The sequence below is a fragment of the Lampetra planeri genome, chromosome 20 (assembly GCF_965212315.1).
Source record: "Lampetra planeri chromosome 20, kcLamPlan1.2.h2, whole genome shotgun sequence".
NCBI classification, from domain to species: domain Eukaryota; kingdom Metazoa; phylum Chordata; class Hyperoartia; order Petromyzontiformes; family Petromyzontidae; genus Lampetra; species Lampetra planeri.
Genome location: NC_136126.1, coordinates 4749919 through 4773588, shown reverse-complemented (window position 1 = coordinate 4773588; position 23670 = coordinate 4749919). Strand labels below are relative to the sequence as shown.

Genomic DNA, 23670 nt, shown 5'->3' with positions numbered 1-23670 from the left:
TGTAGAGGTCTTCATTTTGTGGATTAACAAAGTACTGTCAAGTATTCATATTACTACGTGGTAATTTCATGCCACGTGAAGCAACATTTATTGACACATGGGAGGTTATGAAGTACAGTACAGTCAAAGTTTTCAGAGGGCCAAATGCCCTGGAGAACAAAAATATCTTTGCAAGCGTTAGTACGTACAGTGTGTATTTAACAACAAAACACATATGCCTTGAAGCTCTAATGTGCATACAGCAAAAATACTACAGAGGTAAACATGCCACCTAAGAACACCTATGTAAATAATGATTTCAGTTGTCGGAGGATGACAGAGGTATTTGAGAAGCAGCAATAGCATTGGATCATCACCGATTGTACAACAATATGCCATTGTGCAATTGTCTGTCAAAGTTATACGAGGAATCAGGGGCCCAACTATTTTTAAAAAAGTTTGAAAACAAACACAGCGCTGGAAGGCCACGCCTAATTCAAACGGCAGTGTCCCCTCTTCCGGTGATTTATAAAGCTCACAAACCTGCTCCGCGTTAACTACGCAACCTTGGCAATCTTAAGATGTTCAAACTAGGCCAGGTAGTCGGCGCAATAAAATTCAGTTTTTTCTCTCCCTCTTCTAGTTCAAATGTTAACAAGCAGTGCTATTCAAAGTACATTTTATGTACATTCGGGAGAATATTTTGGATTTGATCCAAGGAGTAAATGATAAACGCTGACGATTAACAGCAACGGTCAAATATTAAATGACGGAAAATGTGTGCAAGTACAACTCAATGCACAATGCCTACATTGAGCACGCACGAGTGTTTATGCTTTTAATAAATGCTGCACCGTTAGGGCTTACGCTATTTCAAAATAAATTTCTTACGACACGTGCATTTATTTTTATCTGACAAGTACGTCGCTCATATTATTGGCAATTTACAATGAATACTCAAGCACGCTGCGATTTATTCATTTAGAATCGCTCGCAGGAGAGCAATGCAGGGCTCAATTTACCACACCCTATACCACGAAACAAAGACTCGAAAATCCATGTGTAAATGCGTTGGTATTATAAGACAATCTGATTCAATGGCAATCTGTGTTAACGCACATGACTCTCCTGGGCTTTCACACTTCAATACTGCAGTTTAAATGTACGTGCACAACAGCATGTATGCATCGTAGATTTTAATACTCCATATGCTTTAACATTAAAAAAAGGAACTCAGTTTCTTACCCAGTAATAGCTTGTTTTACAAGACAAGACACGCATTACGCGCAGTACACCGCTTTAACAAGCAAGTTAGCATCATTTAACATTGCCGCACGACCATCCACATCGTGATAAATTATTCATACGAACAAGAGGAACAATATAAGATTTCAGGAGGACACAATAGACATGGATTTGCACTGTGCCAACTCCTGCTTAAAAATAACTATTCAAATACACAGCAAACAGCGCTTGATCCTCGCAAATACAAATGTGACACCAAAAAACGATGTTGTGACACTGAAGCGTCAAAAGCTCAGCAGAAGAGTACATGTACAATGGGATTGTCAACATGCATTGTTGAGGCATTTTAATCTTTTTCAAACCAAAGCGGTGCCATTAAATGAACGTTAACAATTGTAAACTAAAAATGTTTCCATGAAACAGGTCCAGACAATTTAATTATCTGCACCTTACAGGAACCAAACCCAATAAAATACTCCGACAACCCTGCCAAGACTTGAATACTTTGACAATTAAATAATTTAACAACGCTACATTCAACATTACCGTTTTAGTATTGTGACCAAATCACATGAAACGCAACCGATCTCGTCTGATCTTGGAAGCTAAATCAGAGTTGAGCCGAGTGTGCTAGGATGGGTAACCAACCATGCATAATGAGGCTAAGTATTGTTGTACTGTACTTCTGTTTCCATATCTATGCTACCCGCCTTCACCAATCTGCAATGGGAACACACCGATCAGTGCGGTAAAGCATGTTCAAATAACCCTCACGATCTATAAGGCGGAGTGAGGCCAGGCCCTCTTCCATCAGTGAACTGACAAAGCGCATACACGTTCATTATAATCATCTAACTAGCATGCCATCTCCTTTGTAAAACAGCTAGTAAGGGTGTCATATGGGAATACAGAGGCAAGGACATACCATCGCATCGACAGCAAAAATACAATTAGAGTCATGTTATTCAATTATACACGAGACTTGCTCCTTTCACGAATACCAAAGATAAAAAAAGCCTGAGTTAGTGAATGTATTCCCTCTAGGTAGATAACAGCAATCGGATAACACTAGCAATGAGATATTTTCTCGATTACTGTACTGTACAATTATAGAGTAAGGGTGCCAGTTAATTAAACGCTTAACATCACCTAAAACGGTTCTGAGGTATTCCTTGAGAAAATATGTTTACACGATGGGCTCTCAACCAATGTAATACAAAAATACATTTGAATGTTATAGTGGTAAAGCAGTGGCACAACTATCGAACGTGCAGGCTATGAAATTGCGCGTGGGACAACGGGTCAGAGGGGCTCAGGGCTGCGAAAAGGAGGGGGGTATTGCACCAAGGGGCCCACGTTTAATTGCTTGCACAACTGTCCATTGTTAATCACACGACGCCACTGTGGACAAGCTGAATGCTGAACATTTTTCCTATTTCAGGAGTATGTAATTTGAAATGAGAGCTAAGACACCAGCATAGGATGACCTATCCTTGCTTAGGAGGTTTAAATTCTGGTTGGTCTCTTTCGGCTGGGTTCAGCAGATACACCTTACAATCCCACGCTGGGTCACATATCATCCATCAACACTACTACCAACCCAATACTACCGCAGCTTTGCATGTAACCTGGGCCACTACTAAACCATCACATGGCACTTTGTATTTACATTGAGCCATAATGCAGCTAGCTTGACCCACCACACACATACACGACTAACATTGCACGTTATGACAATCACCTTGCCAATGCCATTACACACCTACACTGTAACCACACACCCAATCTGATCCACCAATAACCATTATCCATCATACACCCACCTAAACGCATCAAACCATCACAAATAGATTTTATCTAATTACATCACTGCCATCACACTCAGCTTAGAACATAAATCCATCACACTCCTAGCCTTACCTATGACACACCATAACCCATCAGTATTATCAAATACCTGCCCTGACTCGTCACACAAAATGACCCATCATCATAAACTTTAACCCATGACACATCACCTTCCATCACGGACCCTAATCCATCCCTCATCACCAGTCATCACACATCCTAACCCTTCACACAACCTCCCATCACACACAATGACCCATCGTCACAAATATTAACCCATGACACATCACCTTCCATCACGGACCCTAATCCATCCCTCATCGCCAGTCATCACACATCCTAACCCCTCCCTCACACACCTCCCATCACACACAATGACCCATCCATCACACAGCGTGGCCCATAGCCTCCCATCATACGTTGCCCATCACACAGCATGGTCCGTAAACCTCCCATCACACACCGTGACCCATCACACAGCGTGGCCCATCACACACCGTCGTCCTCAACCTCCCATCACACACCGTGACCCATCACACACCGTGGTCAGTAAACCTCCATCACACACCGTGACCCATCACACACCGTAGTCCTCAACCTCCCATCACACAGCGTGTGTGACCCATCACGCTTCACCACGGCACCCCCCGGGCCCCTCCACCTGTCAACCCACCTGGACTCCGCGCCTTTGCCGCCAGCCACGCGAGCCCAGCGGCCACCTTCGCCCTCTCAGCCTCGTACTCCTCCTCCTCGTGCTCCTGCATCTCCTCGGCCACCACCATCATCTGCTTCATCATCGCCTCCTCCTCCTCCTGCTCCTCCTCCTCCCTCCTCGCTGCTTCTCCATTCTCCGCCCCACAGTCGGCCATTTCTCCTCGTTACGCCGCCGTCGCCGCCGGCTCTCTGCCCCCCCCCACCCACCCCCGATCGTTTGTCAGTACAGTGCAGCCTTTTGTTACAAGAATCCACTAATTCTTAGCAAAATAATGACCACGGTGGCTATTAATTGATTGTAATGCGCGCGATTTTAGAAATCGCTGACGCGAAGGTGACCCGCGGTGGTTGACTATTGCGAGGCGCTAACGCCGATTTAATCACAACAAGCCGAGCACCTCATTGTAAATAGCCGCCTACGAAGACACGGCGCCGTGTCTGGCTGTTATTCATATGAATGATGTCGCCTTAGCGTCGATTGCGAGACGCTGCATCGCCGCCTCCTCCACCACAGTCCGCCCAACGCAGGGCTGAGCGGTGAGCCGCTTTACATTTCCCACAGCGCACGCGCAGCCGCCGCTCAACGCGCGAGTGCGGCGCGCCTCGCCCAAGCGGACTACGAAATATAAAGCAGGGTTGCTCTGCATCACGTGACGCGGGGGGTGGGGTGGAGTGGGATGAGCCCCCCCCCCCGCGCGCCGACCCCCCCCTCCCTTTCCCCTCAGTCCCCCCCTCAACCCCGCCCCTTGTCCCCCAGCTTAACCCCTCCCCTCGCATGCCCCGCCCACCCCCGGCTGCCGTCACGTGGTGAGGAGGGGCCGACGTCACTGCTGGCTCACTGTACCGGGTAATGGTGGCTCGTGTGTTGGTCGTGTGTGTGTGTACAGTGCCTCTGTGTGTGTCCACATTCGGTTGAAGATTTAGAACTCCTCTCGCTATTCACACGTCCGTACGAAACACGAGAGATGTTCACCCGGTTTTGTAAATGCCCCTTGTGGTTAATATGAAGTGCATTAAATGAGCCGTGTACAGGTGATACGTGCGTCGAAATGTTACGTTCACGAAGCGTGCGTGTGAGACATTGTGGTTCTAATCGATGGCAGGTCTAGTGGAACCCATGTAGGCTAATGGAACAAACGAGACGGTGCTCTCTACTCATGAGAGAACAGATGAGACTTGGCAGAGGATGCACGAGGCGGTAACAGACGTAAACAACACAAGACGTACTCCAAAAAGTCGATCCCTCTTCTAAATGCAACAAAATCTCTCTCTGGTTTTTTCGGTAAAGTCACGTAGGTAAAAAAATAAATCGCGACGGAAGCTTGTGTTGCCTCCGAAACGTCGTGATTTAATTTATTTAAAATTTTCACCTACGTGACTTTACGGAAAAAAACAGAGTATGAATCCTTGCAGTCACGAAAACTTCAAATCTAAAATCTCAAGTACTGTGTATAGGCAACATGGACAATACTAAATGTAACAAGTGATCGTACAAACTGGACAAATCATCATGGCATTTCACACTGCACGATTAATTTGCCACCTTTCATTCAAGACGCAATTCACGTTTTGCCGTGACTGCGCATGCAGAATAAATAGTAGCTGCAGGGATTTTATGACAAAATCAATGCCTTGGGCCATCGATTCACATAAGTCATTAAACATACTCGTACATTTGTTTGTCCCTTGAGATGCTGGGGTAACGACAGGTTATACAGTCCGAAAATAAAATCACGTGGAACATTTATTAAAGGCGAATGATTGATTGAAATGGGCATCCCCATAAATTAACCAGTGTGGGGAAGGCCTTTTGAGCAGTGAACTGACGTGAGGTTGACCCTTATACCCTCATGGAGATTTCACACGGTGAAACATCACCCACGTGTCATCAACAAGTGTTGCGTCCGCGCGCCAAGTGGTGGTCACAACCCACTCACTGCCACTAACATTGTGACCTGTGCAGCTCTAATTTTAGATTTGAAATTTTCGTGACTGCAAGGATCCATACTCTTTGGTTCTTTCAGTAATTCTGTTTTTTGCTGTGGTTGTCCCACCGGATGACGGAAGCTTGTGTTGCCTCCGAAACGTCGTGATTTAATTTAGTTATTTTTATTCTTATTTTTATTTTCATGTGCGTGACTTTATCGAATAAACCAAAGAGTACTGTGCAGCTCTGCTGAGATGCAGTGCGTGCTAACCTGTCACACGCATACGAATTCGTGATTCGAACGTCTGCGTGTTTTTGTAACAAGCAAAACAACAACGCACGGGTGATAAAAACAATGGAAGTCAGACTAATACTGGTAGGAACCTCCTGGTTACACCAGCCCACAGGGGATTATTGTGTCCGTCGTGCAGGGAGGGGCTGGGTGGGGAGGGAGGGACTGGGTGGGGAGGGTGGGGAGGGGCATATTTGCGAAATACACCATGCCGCCGTTGACCCTGGCCATTGACCGAGCAACCCAACGTTTCCACCAGCTATCTCCGCAGGAATGTGTTATTGCCATGGCTCTATGTCTGCATGTGGCCGATGGTTTGTAACCGACTTTGGAACGTCCACGCCAGAAGGACCGCCGATGTTCGTGCCGCGGGCCGTGAAGGTGAGGCGAGGGGGTCCCACGGAGCCTCCTGCGGACGGGAAGAGACCGCGAGTCGCCGCCGCAGCCTCCGCAGGCCCCCCAGGAGGAGAGGCTGGCGAGAAGCCACCAAGCGGGCCAACCAAACTACAGGTAGTCCTCTACTTACGATGGAGATGCGTTACGACGACCCCCATCGTAAGTCAAAAATATCGTAAGTCGAAGATGGCCTTACCTACCCAGGAGTCTTGAAGAATGGTGATAATTTAGCAAAACAGCAATTTACAGTACCGTACTCTATAAACTATAGACTATGTATTTATTAATTACAATACTGTATTGCACAGTATAATGTAAAGTAAAACAAACAAGGTGAATTCTTAGCCTGCCTACATGAACTGCAATTTAATAGAAAGTTTTTATCAGGAAACAATCCTATCTGCTATAAAAAAAAACTTTTAACATGCATTTTGTCGTATCGCCATCGTAAGATCGAAATATCGTAAGTCGGACCGTCGTAACTCGGGGACTACCTGTAATACCCCAGGTTCGATGGGCGTTGGGGGTCCGTGCTGAGCTTCCAAAGCCATTGTAAAGGAGACGCAGAGGTTAGCTCCGTGCGGTTATTGGGACGGCCTGGCACGGCTCGTTTGCTTGTGCCAGTTCCTGCAGCAAGGGCTGTGCTCAAGATTGACTCAAAAAGGTGCTTGCGTGGTGCAGGGCACTGATGTTGAACATCGTGGTCTTGAACCAGCTCCACTTGAGATGTACATGTTCAGTCATTTATTTTGTCAATCCATATGCTGGATGAAAGTCTCGCTCTGCTGTGGTTGGTTCATGGTCTTCGCGTGCTGTGAGACACTTATCTGAACAGTTGAAGAGCACGGTATATGCTGGTTTGATGGTAGTCGAGCACTTGTATAGGTTACTGGCAGACCGCAATAGGCACGCGACTAGCAGCCACAGCCTGAGCGAGAGAGATACTCGATGTTTTGTGACAGATGTTGCAGTATTGTCTGGATGGCTGACCAAGACAGACCCGGCTGAAATTAAGCCCTGGTAATATTCCTCTCCTGGAGTTATATCCCAGTGTGCGGTTATTATGTCTTGAGGTGCTGTTGTATAGCATGAACACCCTTTGAAACAGCTGACAGATGGGCATGTGTAAACACAGTATGGACAAAAGGTACTGCTCAAGCAAACATTTTAAGTTGCATTGACGTGCTATGAGTTTGGTATATTTAGAAGTTTTGTGGGTTTTTTTGTTGATTCGTCTATCAGAAAAATTGCGTTTTAAGCGACAACTTGAACATTTGTTTTACAAGTAGGAATACCTCGATGTGTGCTCAGTTTTGTACCCTGCGTCCAGTGTATACATTCTTTCATTTGACGTGTCATTAACAGTGCTGTGTTACACCACATGTCACTCCAGGAACACTTCCAATGTAAACCGAAAGCATATGGCCCAAGGTGGTGCTTCTCAGCTGTGAACTCTCCCAAGACTTTTAAATATATCTAGGTTTTACCAATATCTTCTTAAGAAAGCAATATGATTAGTGCAATATTTATTCCATTATCATACGTGATCCCACTATCATTGGTGTGAAATCTACAACTGGCAATATAAATGTTCTGAACTACGAAGCTAACCAGCTTGGAGCCTGATGCTTGCATGGGTTACCCCCCCTGCCCCCCCATACGTGCTTTGGGCAGCTGTGGGGCAATGCTACGTGGTGGTCAGCAGAGGCAGTATGGTCCAATTAACCCCCACGACCTGCAATGCCCTCATCCATCAGTAGTTTGACAAAGCTTTCTACCTGCACATATGTCAGTTAGTTTTACCAGTGCCTTCTTAAGAGCACGAAGAAATAAATTGTATTAAATTATACACTGCTTTTGTTCGCATCAATGTGTACGTGCAGAAAATGTACAGTGGAAAATGGAAGCGTTCAAGAACTCGTGCAATTCTATGCGAATTCCGCGGACTTTTTCACATGCCAGGGGAGTGCAGCAGATCGGCCGGAACATGAGGAGCAAGGAGTTGTTGGGGAAACTGTTTCCGGACGGGCCAAGATCCTCCCACACACTGCTGTTCCTACCCCAGAGACCATCTCTTCCCAGGCAGAAGTCAAGCATGGGCAAAGTGATGACGAGGATGAGGTTCCAGTTGTTTCCTACAGGTATACTGACATGTAAAGTTATATTGCACAGTAGGTTCGGGTTGGAGTGGTGAGGTATTGGTTATTGTGCTGCGTTGTGAACTTGACATCCTGAGCTTGATTATCGCCCACAGCGAACATGATTGACGATTCATATCTGACCGTGTCCTGGACACACAGACCTTGTTCACCATCCCGGACTGACTTGCATGGTGAAGCACGGTCATACAACCCCCATGACCTACTTTGCATAGAGAAGCCTTCATCCAGCAATGGATGGACAAAGGCCTGTAAATTAGTATTTGCATTGGAAGAATAAAATGTAAACATCAAACCGGGAAGGTAACTACTCCATGCAGTGACATTAACACAGTCCTCGGCTTGTGCGAGCGCACCGCCAAAAAGTTCACCGTGCTTCCGCTTTGTCGCAGCAAGAACCAGCGGTGGCCGGAGACCGGCGAGCCGGTGTGCGTGGTGTGCGGCCGCTACGGAGAGTACATCTGCAATGAGACGGAGAGCGACGTCTGCAGCCTTCAGTGCAAGGCGCACCACTTAGTGCTGACGCAGGCGCCCGGAGCGTCCGAGGAGACGCCCGTGCCCGATCTCGTGGAGCAGAGCGGCAGCCTCGACGCGGAGAGCCACGGGTGAGGACGATGACCTCTGACCCAGAACGAGTGCGTACGCCGGATATGTTCGCGCGATTCTGGGGAAAGTTTATTTTCCCAGGGTCGTAAGTAAAAATTGTGTCATATTCCCATACCTCCGATTAGCACCCTTGGCTATGTACGGTGCAAAAGAAGTTCAGCATTTGTACATACATTGCGATTGTGCGGAGTCTGTCGAGAATACAGTCACTTGTGTTTCGCATTAGTTGATTGCATTTAGCAATCCTCATCTGTCACCTTTGACCTCATGAAAACGTTTATGGGAAAGGTGTGTGGGTACGGTTATGCATTCCCAACGTTTTATTAATCTGAAAACTTCAAAAATCAGCCTAGAGACAAAATGATGCTTTTTCCAGATGGTATCAGAACATGTGATGTAATTTCCGTCATTAAGTCGAATAAATCACTTCCGTTAAATTAAATCACTAAGATGGCCATTATACAACTCTCACAATCGGCTCCTGCTCTGAAGGGACATCTGCCTCCAGATGACATTTTGACCGGGGAAGCCTTTATTATTATCCTGAGGAGGATTTGGCCACGTTAAAAAATTAATATTTAAAACGATTGTGATTTAAACAACAATTAAATTAATTGTTCTGTGTATTGTAACATTTTAATATTTAGTTATTGACCAAATAACGTGGCTTGTAAAAGCAAGATACAATGAGCATTTCTTGAGAAAGTGCTGTTAAAGCAATTCGGTGATTGTGGACAGAAGTAGATTACTCTTCGTAGATGTCAGGTTCTCAAGTTTAGCGAGTCAATGGTCTCAGCCCAGTCACAAAAACCCCATAGTATTAAAATGAGTACTTAATTTGGCTATATTGAAGCTCATCCGGCAAGCTCTACTCTTATTTGGTACAGTGGGTGGAGAATGGCACAGTGGCTATGAACTTGGCCACAGCTAAGATCAGTGGCGCGTGATATCTGAATTGGTCTTGGACCACAATTTGACCATCCCACTCTGACCGGTGTGGTCAAGCGACAGCTATAACCAACACGACATGGGGAGATCATCATCATCATCATCATCATTTCCCTAAAAAAACTTAAATATTTGAGAGCCACATTGCATGTGAATACAAGACGGTACTTAATGAATAACGTCAAATCAATTTTTTTTTTACCACTAATTTAAGAACAGCACATGCACAATGATTTGTAATGCCGCATTACAAATCATTGTAATGGAAACTAATTACGATGAATTTTTTACTTTGCAATTATATTGTCCATGAGCCACGAAGCAATCCATAAAGAGCTGCATGCGGCTTCGGAGCCGCAGATTACCGACCCCTGTCCTAGTGGATTGACAAAAGGTCTGCAAAATAAAATAATTTAAACCATCGGCAACTGTGTTCACATCCCTCCCCCGCCACCGCTTTGCAGGTACAGGTACGAGGAGCACTCGTTCATCTCGTCGCTCACGGCGGAGCAGGTGCGCTCGCTGCGCCGCTCGCTGGGAATTTCGGTGGAGGGTCGCGATCCCCCGCGGCCCGTGCTCGAGTTCTCGCACTGCCCAATGCCGGAGGCGCTGGCGCAGAACCTGGCGGCGTGCGGGTACCACGAGCCCACGCCCGTGCAGATGCAGATGCTGCCGCCGGCGTTGGGCGGCCGCGATGTGATCGTAAGAGCCGAGACCGGCTCCGGGAAAACCGCCGGCTTTTTGGTGCCCATCGTCGCTCTTCTCGCCGGCCGCGTGAGTCGTCGCGTTCAAACTGAGTGCTCTTCAACAGTGCCCGGTCGATCCTCCGTACTGTGGATCTTTACCTACGACCCAAAGCGCTGAATTTGCATCCGGTATGAAAAGGTTTTGGAAAATAAGTCGGGTTGATCCTGGATAGCGCGTGGATGGGCGAGCACTGAGTTATACGGGTATTGGAGGCTGCTGCATTGCAATGTTGTAATTGGTGCAGTGCAGCAAAACTCTGTTGTTATATACTATGCCCCAACGTCTATGCTCCCTACCTTCACCATCCACGCTGACGAGCCTGGTGGAGTACGGTCAAATAACCCCCAAGGAGAGCGAGGTGTGTGGAGGCCCTTATCCAGCAGTGGATTGACGAAAGGGCTGAGCATATCAACGTGTACAATACAGACATGTCCACAACCAATCCAAATTACCGTCTGCAATAATTAGTTTTGCAAAGAAAGAATTCACGCACGTATGTATGTATGCATGTACCTTTGCACGCGTTTTATTTGGATAACTGATCAAAAAAACTGTTTTGGTGTTGTGCAATGACCATTACGTGAACTCATTATGCGACTCCATAATCTGGAGCACAAGATGCTGCAGATTTGCCTTCAATCCAGACGGATTACCACGTCTGGCTTTTAGACCAAATTCCTTCTGCCACGATGAACTCATTCCGAGAGATTTGCTGTGAATGCGCTGAAAAAGCCGTGGCAATTCAACGCGGATTCCATTTATTCACCCTAAATTAAGCAACACATTTGTCGCATTGTTTTTTGGCTTGCAAAAGAAAAAAAACTGGCCTAGGACCTACTGTACATTTTACAAGCCTGCGTGCATGTACAGTTGCGAGCGTGTTCAATGAAAACGATGCACAGAATCATGCACATTGTCCCGAATACTACACTGGCCAACTGGTTGTTGCTTCTAATACATTGACGCAACTGGAAAACACAGCAGAGCGTGGATGCCTAGGAGAGTTATTGAAGGTGGACTGGGAGGAAAGTGGTGAAGCAAAATATGCAGGCGAGAGCAGGTTGGAGCGCTTTTGGAAAACGGAACTTGACACTGAACACAAAACACCTATTGTGCTTTGAGAATGGACGTTTTAATCGGTGTGTGCTACTTGCTGTAACATACGGATGAGAAAGATAAACATCAACGAACAATTGGAACAAAAACTGAAAAATGCGCAAAGATGTGTGGAGAGATGCCCGCTTGGAATTATATTGTAAGACAGAAAGTAGAACAAGTTCATTACAGAACACATGCAGGTTAAAGATATAATTGTAATTGGTGTAACAGATCTATATAGCACCACACTTCACATTGTCATTATTATTGCATCGGATAATTTGCATCAAATGAATTGTTTTTGTGACTGCCTCTGGTCATCGCACTGTGGTGGCATACGCATGCATATATGTGTGTGTGGTGCAATGTGTAAACATGGCCACTAGGGAGACAATGGCGGTTGAGCGTGGTGCTGGCCACCCACCCCCTCGTGTGCCGTGCCGGCCTTCATAGGTGCCTGCTAACAGTACTTGCCCAAACAGTCTGTTAAGGCTACACTGGGGATCTTTGTCTTTGTGTGCGCAGGGGCCGAGCGAAGCGCGGGACCCGCTGGCCGTGGTCGTGACCCCGACACGCGAGCTGGCCATGCAGATCGAGAGGCAGGCCAAGGAGCTGATGGCTGGGCTGCCCCACATGCGCACGGCGCTGCTCATCGGGGGGCTGCCCCTGCCCCCACAGCTGCACCGCCTGAGGCAGCGTGTACAGGTGCCCCCACTGCCCACGCTGCTGCCCAGCCCCGCCGTCAGCCTTATGTTGACGTATTGGTCCAGGAAGACGCACGGAGCGTTGGACACTCTTTTCTGGATATCTGTGAAAAACAGATTGAGAGCTCATGGGATTCCTCCAGTATAAATTAATATTATAATTCAGATTTTTCAGCAGCGTCCTGCTAAATTGGGTTTATATTTTAAGACGTTCTTAGCCAATTAGTGTTTATTATACACGTGCGAGGAAACGGGAGCACCCAGAGAAAAACCACGCGCGCGACGGGGCAACACTATATCCCCGTACAGATGGAAACGGATGGCGATTAGTCCACTTGCTGTACTGCTTTCTCCTGGTGAGCCAGGGTATTGCCCCTCCTCGATGCTCACGGGAAAGGAGTTACTCTTTGGCTCTTTCGGTAAAGTCACGTATAAAATATAATAATAATAGAATACGACGTTTCGGTTGCAACACAAGCAGCCATCGTCAGGTAAGAATGAATGATAAAACACAGACACGGAAACAACATAGGCAGGCACACATGCAGAGACGCACCGAGCGAGACGCACACCAAGACAAACAGGGAAAGGAGTTTCACAACATTTGCGCGATCCACCAACCCTTGCTCCCTCCACAGTGCTGCGTTACAGGCCACGTGCATCGACACCACCGACCAATCGCAGAAGCAGTTTTCTCCTTTTCCAAAATGATCTTTTAATGAAACATTCAGATGCACAGCACACTCCAAGACCACAACCTGAGAGAGACACATTTTCTCTTTAATGCTTCCTAGCTGAGGTTGAAAGCGTATGTGCATTATCTCCATCCATCTGTCCATCTTATATTGGGGGGCGGCACGATAACTCCAGCTAGGATAACCCAATATGAATGAAACATAAGTATAACGTTTTGTTTCTGTGAGGGACTGGGCATGTTGATCAAAGGTTTTCCAAAAGTTTGGAGATTAAGACTAGACTGCTTGCAAATCTACAAAATCATTTTGCCCTGTCAGAGCTACCCTTTAGTTTTCGTATTGTAAACGTTTGCTCGAAATTATCCTATAATTCATGCATGTGCATGGTTTTTTTCCTTTCCCTGTATTTATTGCAAACGTTTGCCATTTGGGTCATGTCATGAGAGGGACGTGCCCATTTCGAACGCTCGCGCAGCGGTGCGTTGACCCCGTCGTCACGAGCAGATTCTGCAATCCCTTCGAGTGACCGTTCGCCATCCACACACGAGGGGAGCACTTTCCCATCACGTGCCCTCGCTGCAGAAAGAAATGTTCAGCTCAAGATGGCAAAATACTATATTTTATAATTTTATAAACCGGAATTTTGCTCAAATTAACTACATTCAATGCGATGGGTATTTTCGTGCAGTACTCTGTGATTGGGCTGAGTGCATTAACTCGCTAGACCCGAGAATCCACTTTAACCTTGCACTACTAAAAGCAGAATTTGAACCTAGGCCTAGAGCATTGCCAGCTCATTGCTCTGACCTTTTAAGTGATTTACCCACCTTTAGATACCAGTTTGTTAACTTGAGGCAAAGTTAGCCTATTTACAGCTCGCCATGTTATTTTTGTGCTTTCTACGTTATAAAAAATCTAAAGTAATATCTCAGAAATGTGACTAAAAAATACCAACCGCAAAGCACAAGTCAATTCTGGAAGGCACAATCCAATGCTACTACGATAATGACTCCAGTGCAGTAGCAAGCTGGGACTGCCCGACGCGTGATGTTTCTGCGCAGCGTGCTGAGGCAGCTACATACTCGTCAACCCCTTCTCAGTGCCCTACCTTATTACAGACCAATTATGACCTTATTGGTCACCCCGTGCTACAAAGTCCCATCACAAGGGAGAAACACAAACAAATAGACCAAAAAAATTGTCCGTATTGAAACGGCTGTAGGCCGCGTGGACCTAAAAACGAAATTTCCCTGTACAAGAATAAGGGTAAACCGTATGGGTTGACAGGTATGCAGCTAGCAACACGTCGGCGTTGCTTATCACACATTTGAATGTAGATGATTGGGCAAAATGGATATCTGCAGCGAGGTTTGGGTGAAGAACCCATCTTGCAAAATGCCGACTTGCCGCGTAATTTTTTTCCCGATTGTCCTTGGCTGGTACTGCCCTGTTGACGTATTAAATATTAAAATGTACATTAAACAAGAGGATGTGATAGCTACAACAGTTAAAGGCAAATTGCCAATTAAAATTGTGTATGTATAGTACTCAGTTTAATCACAGGCAGTCTCGGCCCTGATATGAATTTGTGGGTGCATTTTAGAGCGTGCCGTCGAAATGTGAAATGACTGCGTGAGCGATACGAGTCGGCGCACGATTGTCCTGCGGTCTTTTGCTGCGGTTTTGCGGGAACCGTTTTCTTCGCCTGATTTTTTCTTCTCCTGACAGTTGGTGATCGGGACTCCCGGAAGGGTCCTGGAGGTACTCAGAAGAGATGCGCTACGCCTGAATTCCGTCAGGATCTTCGTCATAGATGAGGTGAGACCTTTGCAGCGAAGAGGTGAGGGCACAATCGGCTTTGCCTCCAGGTCAAAAATTGGAATGTAGAGTTATAGCTGTACGCGTCTGCTGATTGATGGTAACCACCACGCCTTGTTTCAGACTGCTAATTGGAATGCCTTTACTGTGCCTTTCACGAGGGCAATGATGTATCAAGCAACACCAAGGCCCATCTCACGTTTGTTTAGACTGTACACCCTTATCCTAGTCTCAGATGTCATTTATACACTTCCACTTACTCGACTTTTAGTTCGGCAAATGTACTTTTAGCGTTTATTTTATTATATTCCCGTGCTGAGTGTCCGCTGCTGCGACTTGTACAGCGCCTTGAGATCCTTGATGAAAGGCGCTGTAGGAATAAAACTATTATCCTTGACATTGCCACAGCTTTGCTGAAGTGATTTGACGGGCATTGCTGGAGTACTGTAAGGACAATTGAATAGCGTCTCAACGAGAAAAACCACTGGGTAGATATAAATGATGAAACAGACTCCCATCCCTCTCTTCACTTAAAAATAAACGATGTTTAGTCGGTCAGCCTTTTATTTTCCTGACCAATGTTATCCAGCAGTATTTGTCCGAGCAAGCGAACCCGTATTGTTTTTATGGCCTCGAGATGTCTCTCCGTTACACATTTTACAATGCTCCACCATAGTACACAATGAATTGTATGCGTTTTGGATATATTCCGATTACAGTAACCATGATGTACATTGCTTAGTTGCAATCCACCTTCTGTTCTAGGCACGTAACTTGGCATCGATTAATAGATTAGTTAAAATAGTTCTTTACGGCCATGATGCAAATATTGTAGAACGCGTGACGTTAATTTATTTTACATGTATGCATATTGTATTCAAATGATACATTATATGATACAAATAATACATTCGAGTTACATTACGTCTTAATCGAATGGGGAAAAACGGAGACGAAACAAAACATGTTGGCAAGCAAGCCGGACAAAACGCAAGCCGCAAAATGTATCGACTCTCGAACCAAATCGCGAGCGGCCTTTGTGCCGTGCCGTTATCCCCGTCGTTGCTGCTGCTGCTCCTGCTGCGGCACCCATAGGTCGACACGATGCTGAAGCTGGGCTTCAGGGAGCAGGTCCTGGCGGTGCGGGAAGAGACGCCCGAGGAGCGGCAGAGCCTGCTGGTGTCAGCCACGCTTCCAACGGCCACCGTGGAGCTCGCCGAGCGGCTGACCCGCGACCCCGTGCGCATCGCCGTGGCCGGGGAAGGGTCGGAGGTCGGGGGTCAGGCCGCGCCCGCCTCCAACGTGCGGCAGATCGTGCTGTGGGTTGAGGAGCCGTCCAAGAAGAAAAAGCTCTTTGAGATTCTCAAGGTGCGAGGGCTCGAGAGGGAAGTTGCTGATCGACTGTCGGGTGTGTGTCAACAATACGTGGTCGGTTTGTAAGACTTAACTTTTATCGCAAGGTTCGGGAGTATATCGTCATCATTTATATATTTCCGTGGAAGTTGGCGAGCGAGCCAGTGAGCAGGCAGCTTCAAGAGGAGCCACATGGTGATTATCTTAAATGCTTACCGGCGAATGCTCGCAGATGATGGTGGCATTACTATGTGGTCCCCGGTTTGGGATTGGTGACCACAGCCTATCGGTGCATAAGAAAGCTGCATCTGCACATCAGCGCACCAGTTAGTCGCCTGCGCACTCTCTAAATAACACCAGTTAAATGTTTGACGTTGCACAACACTGCACATGCAGCATGTTACAAAGTAAACAAGAACAGGTTTTCTGTTGCACAGAATGTACGGATACATAGGCTTGGAATGGCGGTGCGGTGGCAAATGCACTACTCTACAAACCTGGCTACCCGAGTTCAATCCCTAGCGACGACTAACAACATTCGCCAGTGATATCATCAACTCGTGCTGACCAGCACGGTGAAGTATGGCTTAAACAACCCGCACGACCGACAATCCAGCAGTGGATTGACAAAAGGTAGTAAATGATGTATTCGACTGAAATGGCTGCCGTGTCAGATTGAGGTTTCTGGATCTCGTTTGACTCCGTGATTGCATTGAAGCGAAGAGCCTCTCGCGTTTGACCCCTCCCGTGACCTCTGGAGGCACTGTGGTGATGGGTAGAAGCAATTCTGCTAGGGACTGAGCGGATGATGTCACGGCCGCGGGGATGCCACACTGCACTGCCGTGGGCCGCTTGCCCTTCTCCGTCGAACGTGAATAAAAACGAGCGTAAATAATAATTACTAAATTCGGAAAAGCAGCTTGTTTTGACGAACGTGTTGTTTGCGTGACTTAACATGTAATCATTCAAATTTTCTTCTCCGCAACTTTGCCGTGACAAGGTATAATTCTAGCTGGATTTGTTTGTTGCGCGTATTGTACCCTAATTGTACGGTGTGAATGGCTCATGCAGCGGCGCCCTCTGTCGACATTTCTGACACAAGAACCCAGACAATGTTTCCGTGCATCAACATGCATATTATCGGCATCCCCTTGTGCATTTTTTTTGTGCACAAGCACGGTTAATCCACCACCTGGGTATTCTGTGCATGCATAATCGATAGTTTATTGTACGTCAGTGATTAATGATTTGTTCTTAGTTTAATTGCATGTGGAAATTATCCTTTGTGTAATTTGTAACTGTTGCTGTTATTTTTTTTGTTTATATTATTCTGTTGTCTTGTTCGAAATTCACCTACGAACGTTTCATTTATATACCTATGGAACTTCCTCTGTCATTTTCCACCATTGCCAGCCCCAGCTTGCAGTGGACGCTCATCAAAAAGATCTCCGTGACTCATCGGGTTCTTCGAGCTTCAATCAATTTGTCCCCGCGTTTACACCCAAAATGTTGTGTATGTAAACTGCCCTTGCTGCGTTTTGTTCACGTTCAGGACGAGAAGTTGTACCATCCGCCCGTGGTGGTGTTTGTCGACAGCAAGATGGGCGCGGACCTCCTGGCGGATGCCGTGGAGACCGTGATGGGGCTCAAGTCCGCGGCCATGCATGCCGATAAGCCCCAGACGGAGCGCACGAGTGTCTTGCAGGTACCGACCCCACGCACGTTCAGGTCACCACAGCCGTTTGGGAAGTGATAGGTGCAATGGCTAGAGCTTTGGAGTATTTAAACTTACAGGGAAGGGGGTTTATGCGTTTTATTTCCAACAACAACCTACCCATCAACCGAGACCTGGACAATGTCCCTTGCCGCCAATTCAAGTCACGATGCCCCTTCTGGGAACGCGCTGTCACCGTCCGAGAATCTCACCCAGATCCGGTAGAACGCTGGCGATCAGAGTGAAACTAAACTAAACTATTTTTACTGGTAGGAACCTCCTGGTTACACCAGCCCACAGGGGATTATTGTGTCCGTCCGTCCGTCGTACAGGGAGGGGCTGGGTGGGGAGGGAGGGGCTGGGTGGGGAGGGTGGTGCTGGGTGGGAGGGGAGGGTGGGGAGGGGCTGGGTGGGGAGGGTGGGGCTGGGTGGGGAGGGTGGGGAGGGGCTGGGTGGGGAGGGAGGGGCTGGTTGCGGAGGGTGGGGCTGGGTGGGAGGGGTGGGGCTGGGTGGGGAGGGGCTGGTCACCCTGTGGTGCTCTTATAAATCTCAACGTTTAACCTACTCACGCCGGCTTGTGCCCGCCCTCACAGTCGGGCATATTTACAGAATACACCACGCCGCCATTGACCCTGGCCATTGACCGAGCAACCCAACGTTCCTACCAGCTCCCTCCGCCGGAATGTGTTAATTTTACCAGGTACGGCCCACTGAGCTGTGTATAGATATTTTTTTCAGAAGCGACCTGGATATCACAAATTATAGCTCAACGAAGTGTGACTTATCATCGTGTGGAAATTTATCGCAGCCAAATACTCTTAAATGCACGTTGATTCTAAATGTGGAGGGAAAAACCGGAGGACCCGGAGAAAAATCCATGCAACCATGGGGAGATCGAACCTATGCCCTCCTGCATATCAGGCGAAGTAGTTATTATCTCGCCACCGTGGTGCCCTTTTACACTCTTCCCGTTCTCCTGAGTTCTCACCTGGTTCAACAAAATCAAACTTGACTCGACATTCGTCGGGAGTGCCTAGGTGGATTGTTACATCACAGAATCATGAGTGTCAGCGGCAGCTTGGGGTGGCCTCCATCCAGCAACGTATTGACCATGGCTCATGTGGAGACACAGATCGGAGTTCTGCGCGTGTATATGTTCTCTGGCTGGCAATCGATTGGTCGCGTGCGCCGCAGGGTTTGCTGGCCGGAGAGTACGAGGTGGTTGTGAGCACGGGGGTGCTCGGACGCGGACTTGACCTCGTCAACGTCCGCCTGGTGGTGAACTTTGACCTGCCGTCTACCATGGACGAGTATGTGCATCAGGTGCGGTGATCTCTCGCTTCTGCCCGGTCATCCTAACGCAGGTGTTTTGTGTCGGGGTAAAGTCCAAAAGTCGGTTTATTGTGCCGTGGTACCATCTGTCCGAAGGCGGCCGGTGGTTGCGTTAATACAATAAAAGTGGCAGGGTGGCTCAGAGGTCGCAGAGTGCTGAGCGACCGCAGCTGAGGCCCTGGGATCAAATCTAAGTTTCAGCCGCCTCTGATTATACCGGGTTCTCAAGTCTAGCGAGTTGATGGTTTCAGCCCGGTCACCAATGACTGCACACAACAAATCATCACATTAAATTTTCTTATTCGCTTTACTTGGCTAAATTCCACCTCTGAAATTAAAAGTATCCATTTGACTGTTGTGCTACCCCCCCCCCCCCCTAATCTCTGGAGTAGATGTCACTGGAAGGGACCCCGGTAATAGCTCTGTGATATCTGCTTCCACGGGCCATTCTGTAACAAGAAGGGGTTGCACAGCAGTGCGAGAGCTCTGAATAGATTTCTTCATCTCGTGATGGCGTCGACAGCACGATTGGGATAAAATTGGGGAAGAAAAAAAGACCTCAATCAGAATCAGAAAGGGTTTTATTCGCCATGAAAGTTCGCACAGACAGGGAATTTACTGTGGCAGGAAGGTGCATACATTCAACATGTAGGAATCTTAAAACTTAAATAAGTGCTATACAGTCTTACTAAACTAAAGTTACAAAGTCTAACTAATACTAAGGGGCTAAAGTATGTAAAATTTTGAATAAGTATACAATATAAAATGTAAATTAGCTGTAATATACAATCTTAAAATACAAAAATACAAATAGGGTAACATGTTGAAAATATGGCAAGGTGTAATTTTGTAGATAAAATGTTAAAGTAAGTGTAAAAGTCATTTTAAGCCCCTGGCCTTGCTGAAGAGGCCAACAGTGGATGGGAAGAAACTGTGTTTATGAAGTGAGGTTTTAGTCCTGATGGACCGCAGCCTTCTGCCGGAGGGGAGTAGCTGGAACAGAGAGTGTCCAGGGTGAGAGGAATCGGCCACAATCTTCCTCGCTCGCCTCAGGGTCCTCGAGGTGTGCAGGTCCTCAAGGGTTGGTAGATTGCAGCCAATCACCTTCTCAGCAGTGCGGATGATACGCTGCAGTCTACTCCTGTCCTTGGCAGTGGCAGCAGCGTACCAGATGGTGATGGGGGAAGTGAGGATGGACTCAATGATGGCTGTATAGAAGTGCACCATCATTGTCTTTGGCAGGTTAAATTTCTTCAGCTGCCGTAGGAAGTACATCCTCTGTTGAGCTCTCTTGATAAGGGAGCTGATGTTCAGTTCCCACTTGAGGTCCTAAGTTCAATATATTGTCTCGCTCGCGTTCCAAACAGAGTTTTGTTTTTAGCACCATATGATAAATCGTTCATTCATTGAACAGTCAGCGCATTCACTATTTTATATAACCTTTGCAGAACCATTTTACAATGAATACAGGCAATTGTATTTCACTAAAACCGTGTCTTCAAGAAAATGAAAAAAACGTGGTAACAACCATGTTTTTTCTAAGCTGTATGTTTACGAAAAGCAATATAGCAATATCCCTAAAGAAATATGTTTTGATAAATTTGTATTACCTCATTTATGGATAAAAAACATTGACATTTGCAGAGATAATGGAACAAAAGCAAAACATTGCTGAAAGAAGCATGCTTGGATTTACATTGAGAGACTGAAATGGGAAGCGAATGGTTCGAGACATAAAATTGACTGCTAAGAAAAGTGAGCGTTCATGGATAGGAGACACCGCTAGAGAGATGGCAACCAGTGGTCGATACGAACGACAGAGTGGAAGCAAAAGGAGGGATCTTTCTCGATAGGATTTGCACCACGGAGATGCAGTAACGAATCTGGCTCATGTGCACGTGCTAGAACAATGGTAGCGTCATGGGACCGTGAGAGATACCCATGGCTTGCGGAGGCCCTTATTGAGCAATGGATTGATCTTGAGTGATAAGGCTCTCATTGAGCTTGCTAAGAAATAAAAGTCACCTGTATTTCCATTTTACCACCATTCTTCAGCTTCACAGCTGTGCAGGTGCTTTGTGGATGTTTGTGGAACCGGCTTGGTAATGCCTTCATCCAGCAGTGGATTGATGATGGCTGTCTGATGACGACGACGACACGCGACCGTGCGTTAGTTCTGAGTTGCTGCCCATTTATCGCCGTATTCCGCCCGTGCCCAGGTTGGGCGTAGCGGGCGCCTGGGCCGGCGCGGCACGGCGATCTCCCTGCTGAACAACCGCGACCGGCGCCTCTTCCTGGACCTGGCGTCACGCGTCGAGGCCACGGGGACTCAGCTGCCCGCCCAGCTGCTCCACTCCCCACACCTGCACGAGCAGCGGCAGCGGCGGCGCCAGCAGCAGAAGCAGGAGCAACAGCAGCAGGTCACCGCCGACAACCTCATGGACGTCATCCGCGCTCACCAGCAGGCGTCCCGCGGCAAGAAGAAGAAGCAGCGATGATTTCACTGAAGTGCAAAAGTGTGACAATGGGGGGCATCACGAGCCATGATGGCCAAAATTAACGATGGGAGGCCGATGGAGGGATGGAGAAAGAGAGATAGGCAGAAAATTAGACGGTGGAAACAAGATTATAAGGTGGAGGTGGCAAGAGATTTTATCTTCATTGAAGCGTGGAAGATATTGGGATGTGCATGGGTGGGGGCTGTCCGGACTTGGAGATTTTGCGTTGTCCTGTTCTCTGGATTTGCTCGTTCGAACCCAGACAATGTACCTCTGGAATTACTTAACAAGCATTCCATATACAATTTGAATGGATACCAACCATCCCATGAGGTTATTCAGTAGGCCATTGTGTACCAATTATTGTGCGTGTTACCTAGGAAAGCTTCACAGAGTCTCAAGACTTTTTCAGGGGGGTCCTGCCAAATATTCGCGGTAGAGGTTGACATTGGCTACGATTTTCCAAATTAAGTAATTTGCGAGTAATTTTATCATTTGGAGTATGACGCTGACACACAATGGCCTACTGTTCTTTGAATGATGTCTCGGGATATTAAACGTCCACTGTGAATACACCTTTTTGTTTGAGAAAGTCCCATTTATTCAATACAAAAGATGCTAAGATGAATGAATCTGTGCACTTCCAAAACACTTATCCTACTAAACAAGCAAGATAAAAAAAATGGTCCTGTATATTTTGTTAGATACATGCGTATGTAATGTGCTCAGTACGTTTTAGCCCAGAATAACCTATACGTGATGGATTCTATTCACACGTGTGTTTGGTTTCCGGATTATTTTCCAATGTTCGACTCGCACAAAGTAATTGTTATTCGAATAAACCAAGTCAATTATTATTCTTGTTCTTTGAGACCCAGTTTCACGTGCTACGGAAAAATGTGAATATCTGCTACCCACAAAGAATTGTTATCGTTGATCCCATCGGCAACCTGCAGCGTGGTGGCTAGCGAAGTGGAGTCGATGGAACGGAAACCACCTGACTATGCGTGACAAAGCTCACCAGCGAGAGCAGTGAGGTACCTCTCGTTATGCAGTACAGCAAGAAGATTGCTAAGCCGTGCACAGTTATCGTGCTGTGTCCACACGAATGGGTGATTTTTCTGCGGGGACATTCCTTCCCAAATTCAGAAATGCTCCAGAAAGAAAACCCACTCGATTGGCCAAAATCCCATCCGGGATCCTTTTTGACACGACGTGTTTTGAGACTTGCACTGCTGTCTCTTGAGTGACGAGTGTATTACTTACCCAGTGTTGCGAGCCCTATCCCGATGCTGAGCTGGGACTGAAATCTTGTGTAACTTGGGTCAATTGTTATATTTTGTAATGTTATTGGTGTTTTTTTTCCAAACTGTAATTTTATTAGATAATTACCTTTTTGATTTAAAGCTTTCGTGACTGCAGGGATTCATATTCTTGGTTCTTTCGGTAAAGTCACGTAGAAGGGAAATAATAAAATAATACAAATATAGAACAATAAAAATTGTCACGACGTTTCGACTGCAACACAAGCAATCATCATCAGGTGTGAAATCCACAGCAAGAAAATTTGGATTTCACACCTGATGATTGCTTGTGT

At 46.7% G+C, this 23670-nt stretch overlaps 2 protein-coding genes across 2 annotated transcripts in view; one reads left to right on the top strand and one right to left on the bottom strand.

Annotated features, from left to right (window-relative positions):
- CAMSAP2 (calmodulin regulated spectrin associated protein family member 2) overlaps positions 1-4407 on the bottom strand; it is a 40625-nt gene extending 36218 nt beyond the window's left edge. Inside the window, exon 1 of the mRNA XM_078603325.1 lies at positions 3746-4407. Within this exon, the coding sequence (XP_078459451.1) occupies positions 3746-3941 (196 nt within the window). The 5' untranslated portion in view covers positions 3942-4407. The remainder of the gene's footprint in view (positions 1-3745) is intronic.
- Positions 4408-4570: 163 nt separating this feature from the next.
- Positions 4571-22930, top strand: DDX59 (DEAD-box helicase 59). The gene is made up of 11 exons (XM_078603327.1): positions 4571-4633; positions 6352-6515; positions 8364-8542; positions 8953-9165; positions 10579-10888; positions 12485-12664; positions 15087-15176; positions 16272-16544; positions 18082-18234; positions 19438-19566; positions 21795-22930. Exons 2-11 carry the CDS (start codon positions 6363-6365, stop codon positions 22071-22073), a joined length of 1959 nt encoding a protein of 652 aa, XP_078459453.1. The 5' UTR covers positions 4571-4633; positions 6352-6362; the 3' UTR covers positions 22074-22930.
- Positions 22931-23670: the final 740 nt, after the last annotated feature.

What these genes read in the sequence shown, in the direction of transcription:
- DDX59 (XM_078603327.1), top strand. Translation starts at nt 6,363, where the DNA reads ATGTTCGTGCCGCGGGCCGTGAAGGTGAGGCGAGGGGGTCCCACGGAG. An exon ending in GTTCCAGTTGTTTCCTACAG is followed by an intron (nt 8,543 to 8,952) that starts GTATACTGACAT and finishes GCTTTGTCGCAG; the next exon opens with CAAGAACCAGCGGTGGCCGG. An exon ending in TGGACGAGTATGTGCATCAG is followed by an intron (nt 19,567 to 21,794) that starts GTGCGGTGATCT and finishes GCCCGTGCCCAG; the next exon opens with GTTGGGCGTAGCGGGCGCCT.